An 8,464-nucleotide genomic window follows, 5' to 3' on the forward strand; every position below is an offset into this window, starting at 1 on the left:
TTACAAATCAAACTCGGCTTAGCTAGCTCCAGACATCCATCCTCCTCTACTCCCCCCCCCTCCCCTCTGGTCCATGCTCGCTTGCGATTGGTTGGCCACCCTCTACTTTCCTATTTTAGTCTCCGCCCATCTTTGGACCCTGGCCCCCTCCCCCCTCACTCACACTCCCTCTGCTTTGCTGCTAAGATCTAAGTATACGCGCCCCATTCAGCTCTGATGTGACCGGTTGCGAGGGAGGGACAGAGTGAGGGAGAGAGAGAGAGAGAGAGAGAGAGAGAGAGAGAGAGAGAGAGAGAGAGGAAGGAGAGAGAGAGAGAGAGAGAGAGAGAGAGAGAGAGAGAGAGAGAGAGAGAGAGAGAGAGAGAGAGAGAGAGAGTTAGAGAGAGAGAGGAAGGGAGAGAGAGAGTTAGAGAGAGAGAGAGAGAGAGTTAGAGAGAGAGAGAGTTAGAGAGAGAGAGAGCACGAGAGAGAGAGAGGAAGGGAGGGAGAGATAAATACACACACACTCACACACACACACACACACACACACACACACACACACACATACACACACAGCAGAGACCAGAGAGCCACAGTCAACAAGAAGTGTGAGAGAGGAGAGAGAGAGAGAGAGTTAGACGGTGCAAAAGTGACAGAGGAGCTAGATTTGCAGTTTGCGGAGTAGGACTAATAAGCCACCGGTGGGAGGTTGCTCCAGAGGAATCAGAGTGACCAAAGGTATCGAGAACCCCCTCTCCCCTCGGAGAGAGAGCGCGGGAGAGAGAGACACACAACTTCTGGAGCGATGGACCCGTCTCTGTCCACCGACGTCGATGGAGAACCAAAGGAGAGGAAGAAGATCCACTTTGCCGACCCGTCCACTGCACCCACCAACCTGGACCCCCGGCAGGTGGAGATGGTAGGTGACCACTATATATCCGTCAACCCGTCAATCAATCAAATAGCAATGAAGAGGAACAGTGAATAGCTCCGTGGACAGCAACAGCATAAACAGTTGATACTTTGTTCAAGGCATTGAAAGGTTATTTTTGGGAGGCATAGTTTGAAACAGCAGCTCTCCCCAGCCGGCCGCCCCAGTTGTGTCTCAATCTGACGGTTAAGAAATTGTGACGACATTTCCTTTTTCTACAGAAATAATCCTACTCATTACCTATCAGTGGGGAATTTACTTTTTGGGACACATCAATGTCAGATGTTATCAGGCAAATCCAACTCCCCCTGCTTTTTTTTTTCTTATTGACTTTAAACCATATTCTGTCACACAACCTCGAGAGTTAATTATTACATTTTCCTCTGGCTCTTGTGCCATTTGCTGACCATCACTCCCCCTCACAATCTTGTTTTAAGGTTGTGCCTTTCTATCTTCTCAAAAAATACCACTTCATACTCAGTACTGAACACTCTGTACATAAAACCAGGTTACATGCTATAGAGCGAAGCGTACGATGAAAGGATGTGTTCTTGGTCAAATTTGTATGCTTTATTGAGGGGGGGTCTTTTGTCAACATAGCCTGGAATGCATGTGGAATGAGGCAACTGAGATCTGTCCTTTTGGTCTTTTAAGCCTGAGCGTCTTGTTTTAGTGCCGGGGAAAAGTGGGCCAAAGTTGGAATTGGTGTGTGCCGTGGTAGATTGAGGACAAGGGCCTGTCCCTCCGGGTCCTCGGTTTAGAGGGAGGGAGGAGCGGGGCTGAGAGGGACAGAGAGAAAGATAAGGAGATGGACAGATGGAGATAGAAGGATAAAAGAAGAGGCACCGGTCTCTTTGTTCACCATTCACCTATGCACACCCACTCACGCATACACATACAAACACACACACACACACACACACACACACACACACACACACACACACACACACACACACACACACACACACACACACACACACACACACACACACACACACACACACACATATGCATAAACACAGACTCACACGTGCACACACACACACACACACACACACACACACACACACGCACACACACACACACACACACGCACACACACACACACACACACACACACACACACACACACACACACACACACACATATACACACACACACACACACACACACCAAACACACATATGCATACACACATACCCACACATACACACACACTCAGGCACACACACTTGCCCTACTCATGCTGTGTCCTGCTATATTCTTACAGTGCTTTCTTCTCATCGCTCACTGGCTCTCCACTCCTTTTCACCAGCCCGAGAATCATCAAACACAAACATGGTTCATTGTGTCATCATCCAGTCGCCCCGTCGCCTTTCTGTCAAATAACAACAATATTTGTAATGGTAGTTTCTGTTATTTATATAAATAACAAAATTGTAACCTTAGTCGGTGTTGTATAAATATCAACAATAACCTTACTTGCTGTTGTTTATATAAATAAAAACCATAGTGGTAACCATAGTATCCGTTATTTATATAAATAACAACGTTTCTGATACAAATAACAACAATAGTGACGTTGTTATCGCATTAAGACTAAACTTTGTTGTTTCCTGGCTAGTTCGTGTTCACTAGGGGCCACTAGGGGCCTCTGTCATATGCCTGGGCCAGGAGCCGCCTACAAAAACTCTGCTTACAGGCGTGATATACAGAGCGCGGCATAGTTAGTTCTGTTCTCTGTTTGTGTCGGCGTCTACGTGTGACTGTGTGTTTTATTCCATTCCTATGTGTATGCGGGTACATTGGTATTTAAATACATATGTACTGTATGTATGTTTGTTGGTGAACGAGACAACAGAACACAAGTTCAAATCTTGGCAAACATTGTTCTGTAAATGTGTGGCATGTGTGTGTGTGTGTGTGTGTGTGTGTGTGTGTGTGTATGTGTGTGTGTGTGTGTGTGTGTGTGTGTGTGTGTGTGTGTGTGTGTGTGTGCGTGTGTGTGTGAGTAATGGGCATTGGGTGGTAGAAACTCTCTAAACCAATTTCTCTGCGGGAGTGTCGGAGCCTAAAGGGGTGTTCAGGTGCGAACAGTGTTTATGTGTGTTCAACAACATCTAGAATGTGCCAATGCGGGGGGGGGGGGGGGTCCCTGGGGGACTCAGAGGAGGGAGCTGCTGATGACGTGTGCTCATTTCCTTACCCTCCCAAAATGATTACCATCATCATCAGCGTCTACCAACTCAGGCCCCGTTCACACGGGCGAAAACAATATTTTCCCCTCCGTTTTCCTTTGATGCGTTTTAGGAATATCTCCGTAAAGACGGACTCATTGCGAAAACTAGCTGGCCACTCTGTGTATTCAAGGCCACTCTGTGGCGCTAGTTCCCAACCAAGACAGGCAGAGAAAGCAGTTTCTAAACCTTTAACATTGAGCAGATAATACTTTTGAATGTACAGTTAGTCATTCAATTTACCAAGGGGCTGTATTCAAAGCGACAAAAATAATACAAATGAAATCAAACAAAACAAATTTGAAGGACCTCTAGTTTCCCCTCCTGGTGGGGGGGGCGGCAATGACGTCATCGTTTGCATATTTGAAGTCCACACAAATCCGATCACGAAAACACAAATGGGCCGTTTCCTGGGACCTGGTTTAAAAAAAGTGTTTTCGGCCACCAAAAACGCCGGATCCGTCTGGACGGTCGGCCCAGACGCACAAGACGTATGCATTTTCACAAAAAAATTCAATAAATAATAATAAATCTATGTGGACTCTCTATGCTCATGCTTTCTAAGGCTACGTTTACATGATGACGGTCTGAACAGAAGAAGCAAAAGTGGCTTTGCGTCTTCCCTTTTTATTCTGCGTTTAGACAAGCATTTTCGGGAGGAAATCTGCGTGCATACGGTGACGTTAAAAGTGCGTTGAATTCGAATGGGTATGCATTTCAGGCGGCTAGGTGTTGCTGTGATACATTCTCACACAACACCGTCATGTCTGAGCGCATGGGTAGAATCTTCCTTCTTCGCGTATCTGCGCCGCAAAAATCAAAACATATACCGCCGGTAATAAGAAGTTCTACGTTTATTAGAGCTGCCAGAGCAGCTTGTAGGTCCAACGCATGGAAATATTCCAACATGTTTGTTTATTTACTGCCGCATGTATGTGACGTAAACGCGTACGCGACGTGAGCAGATTTGAGCAGAGTTTTGCGTCTTGGCAGTGTAGACGGAAACGATACGGCGGAGCGTATGCAAGTTTTCCACTCTGGAGGGTGGTTTCCGATTTTTGCGATTTTAAGCCCCAAAAACGCTGTCACCGTCTAAACGAAAGGCACTTCCGATAAAATATTTTGTTGTTTTTACCCGCAAGCGTCCTCGTGTAAACGGGGCCTAACAATCACGCTTTCTCTTCACATACCTAGCTAAACAGTGGGGAGAGTAATTAGTTCTTCAGGTGGGACTCTAGGAAGAAGTTGAATTACAGAAAGAATACTGTGTTCTAGGAAAGCTGATAGCCTCTAATATTCAATGAGTCAGTATTCTGTGTACACTAGCCTATATCTCTCTCTGTAGAGAGATATAGAGATAGATATACTGCATTAACCTTCAACAGTAAGATAAAGTGAAGATTCACTTTTTGCTGCCTTAAAATAACCTAGTGTCTGCACATTTAAAACCAGCAGTCTGCTTTGAGCAAAAATAGGAATGCAGTGCATACAAACTTCACTTCAGCGGTTTACAACATTAAACGTATTACGATATTACACTATAACGGTCTGTGGCTCCCTGTTAAACACGCCAACCTCTGCTTAATGTCAGCACTGGCATCTAACTCGCCCCCCACCCCTACCAGTCACCTTCCCCTCACCCCAAATAATCGGGTCAACAGAGGCGGAGCAGCAACTTTTTTAGTGTCGTCACCATGGAGACGCACTCAACAATGCGGCATTGACCCCCCCGGAAGGTTCTCATATAAAAAGGTTGGTTGCAGCGGCCGCGCTTGGTCCCCTACGGGGTGGTCGTCCTCGCCGGCTGTGTGTGTGTGTGTGTGTGTGTGTGTGTGTGTGTGTGTGTGTGTGTTAAACATAGGCCCAGTATCGCGCCTCACTGCCTAATAGACAGATGCACATGTTCAGCTAGCAGGAAGCCTTTCACAAACAGCCTGTTTTTTTAACTTCTGTATCCCTTGGCCTGGTTGCATTGTGTACGTGTGTTTGCAATTGAGTGTGTGTGTGTGTGTGTGTGTGTGTGTGTGTGTGTGTGTGTGTGTGTGTGTGTGTGTGTGTGTGTGTGTGTGTGTGTGTGTGTGTGTGTGTGTGTGTGTGTTTGCGTGTGTGTGTGTGTGTGTTTGTGTGCAGTCTCCATAATGCATCTGTTGACCATTACCATGATCCAGCGATGCTGTTGCGCGCCATGCTAGCACATGGCTGTGTTTACCCTCGGACCTGTCCCGCCCCCCTGACCCTGCACTCAGCAGAGTGACGTCGGCTGATACAGAGATTAGGGTCATAGTGAAGGAAACATGAACCTGAATCCTCTACCCATCCATCTATCTATCTGTCTCCCTGTCTATCTGACTCTCTCTACGTCTCTACATCGCACACACCCAAAGACACACACTTCATCCCAGGCCCCCCTGATGCGTGGCACCCAGTCGTCACTCGGTGACCTTTGATAGCGGAGTGTTTGTGGGTAAACACCGGGCCGTCTGAGGGACTGTCAACATGCCCCGTCCTCCTCTCCGATGGGTCGGCCCCTGTCAGGATGGCCAGGTCGTGGCAGCTCCATCGCTGTCTTCTGTGCATGCAGGTGCCGCATGCAAGAGTGCGCGTGTGCGGTGCATGTGTGAGGAGAAACGTCCAGGGCTTGTAGTGGTACTGCGGGAGGGGGGGGGGGGGGGGGGGTGGATCAGTTCAGCCAATGGGTAATTCAGCAGCTGGCCCCGTCCCTCCTTCTCTTGTCCACAGCAGCCGATTTGAATGTTTAAAATACCCTACGAGGGCATGATGTATTGACCTTGAGAAAATAACACAAAGGACTTTTGAGTGTGTGTGTGTGTGTCCCTAACGGTACCAGTATTGTGATATAATAATTAGCCATTAAGCAACACAATCTAGGCCTGTCCTCTAAGTGGATAGCGCTTCCTTGTTAGTTGTCCGCATCTAACTCTCAACCTTCATGTTTTATATGTTATCGAGAGTTGAAAGTTACATGAAAGTTGGTCCTTTCCTGTTGCTACGCCAGTTGGCGGTCTTCAGCCTGCCTATTGGTTGTCTGACTCAATAATAATAGAACTCATCAAATGTCGTACTTGAATCATGAATAGTGTTGATAATGGGTCTGTGTGTGTTTGTGTGTTTGTTTGTGTGCATACAAAATCGTGTGTGTCTGTCTGCATGTATGTGTGTAATGATGTATGTGTGTAATTGATGTGTGTGTGTTTGTACATGTGTCTCTGTGTCTGTGTATGTGTAGGGCGTGTGGTTGGATCCCATGTTGTGTCAACTGCTTCAAAACAAACAGTGACGGGCCGTCTTTGATGAAACTTTAAACAATGTCTTGAAGAAGCCAAACACACAACACACACACACGCACACATACACACACACACACACACACACACACACACACACACACACACACACACACACACACACACACACACACACACACACACACGCACGCACGCAGACACACACACACATGCCTCCTCTGAAAGGTCTGTTGTTGAAATCAACTCTGTTGTCGTTTGGCTCCACTATCACCGATAGTAAAGGCTCATCATCCTACCAATTAATCTGCCTGAAATGGGGTCGCTCTCTCTCTCTCTCGCTTTGTTTTTCTTTATCTCAATCTCTGTATATCTGTTTTTCTTTCTCTCTCTGTCTCTCTCTCTATTTTTCACTCTCTCAAACTTTCAATTTTTTTTTGTGACTCTCTCAGTCACACTCTCTCTCTCTCTCTCTTTGTCTTTCTTGTCTTTCAACTCTTCTCTCTCTCTCTCTCTGTTTCTCTCTCTGTCTCTCTCTCTGTCTCTCTCTCTCTCTCTCTCTGTCTCTGTCTCTGTCTCTGTCTCTCTCTCTCTCTCTCTCTCTCTCTCTCTCTCTCTCTCTCTCTCTCTCTCTTTCTCCCTCTCTCGCCACTCTGAGTCACCAGAGCACTTTCTTGTGGAAGCTATCTCCAGGAAAATGTCCTCCTATTTGATCCTATCTCCGACTCTGATTTCCCTCTCATTGTTCTTTACAATGGGATGTTTGCATCAAGTATGGAAAATAAACAAGCAACTCAATATTCTATACACGAACCCGATAGAGGGGCTGGTGACGCTGGCGGGCTTTTCCCCGCAGAGCTGGTCATGTGACTGGAAACCAATGCGATTGTTCCAAATCCCTGTTTCATCAACATTGGGATGGAAAGACAAAGAGCATTAGGCTAACGCTAGCTTTGTCCCCTGCTAATCTTTGATTGTCGTCACATGGTTTTATTTCACAGGGTTGTATTCCACGTGTTTATCGGCATGAATAGGTTTTCAGGACAGGAGAAGGGGGAGGGGTCTGCAAGGTCATTGCATAATGGTCCAAGTAGAGCAGGGCGGCAATGTGAGAGATCAGACAGCATGGCTGCACCTCATTCTCGGATCTGGCGATACTACTCTGCTGTTGCAAAACTTCTTGGGGTAGGCCACATAAAGCCTGTGCAGGAAACCAAAAAAAAAAAACTGAAAGGGAGGGAGCTACGCCTTCTTTCCCTTTTCATTACGGAGATATTCGAGTGATGAAAACTCATTCACGTATCTATATTAGTAGGTATTTCTACAGATTCCATTTCACAGAAAAAATGTACAGACTCCATTAACATTTAAACATTGGTCGAAACAAATATGAAGCAAAAGAAAGTTAAGCGTTCCATCCACCCAGCTGAATCAAGCCATGTCGACGTTTGAATAATATTAAATATAATATATTTAGATCAGACTAAATACGAAATGTCATGTAGCAATAGCGGATGAACTCTGTTGGTCTTTATCGTTTTCACATCTGTGAGCATTTTAATTTGTCCCACTTGTTGTTCCAAATGTTGATCCTAATCTTGTTATGGGATTCCTCTACAATCCAATGCAATTAACCTTGTGATGCATGAAATCATGTTTTAATCAAACAATCCCCCCCCCCCCCCCTCCAAACCACTCACAACCAATCCAGCGTGCGTGTGTGTGTGTGTGTGGCTTTAATGTACATCGCTGCCAATAACACCAATAATAGACATTGAACCCGAGCTGAACCCCTGTGTGATAGAAGGAAATCATTATCTACATGCCTGACTCTACGCTCTTCATGGAAAGCTTTGAGTGGCACACCCCCCGTAGTCAATGGAGCGCCGCTAGCCTACATGCTAAAGGCTACCATCCGTGTCACTCGTCATCACCACCACTGTCAACACGTCTCGTCTGTTTAGCAGTCAGACATCCTTTCCCAGGGTCACCCCCTGCAAAAATGGACCATTTCAAGCTTATCCTCAGGCTAATTAAAGCAGTGCTG

At 46.3% G+C, this 8,464-nt stretch overlaps 1 protein-coding gene across 2 annotated transcripts in view; it reads left to right on the forward strand.

Annotated features, from left to right (window-relative positions):
- The first annotated feature begins 383 nt into the window (after nucleotides 1-383).
- The window catches only part of ppp1r1b (protein phosphatase 1, regulatory (inhibitor) subunit 1B), a 20,402-nt gene continuing 12,321 nt past the window's right edge, over nucleotides 384-8,464 (forward strand). Inside the window, exon 1 of one of the 2 annotated variants that reach the window (XM_060040361.1) lies at nucleotides 384-901. In XM_060040361.1, the coding sequence (XP_059896344.1) occupies nucleotides 788-901 (114 nt within the window). In that variant the 5' untranslated portion in view covers nucleotides 384-787. The remainder of the gene's footprint in view (nucleotides 902-8,464) is intronic. The other variant, XM_060040354.1, reaches the window with a different exon arrangement.

Source organism: Gadus macrocephalus, chromosome 2 (assembly GCF_031168955.1).
Source record: "Gadus macrocephalus chromosome 2, ASM3116895v1".
Taxonomy (NCBI): domain Eukaryota; kingdom Metazoa; phylum Chordata; class Actinopteri; order Gadiformes; family Gadidae; genus Gadus; species Gadus macrocephalus.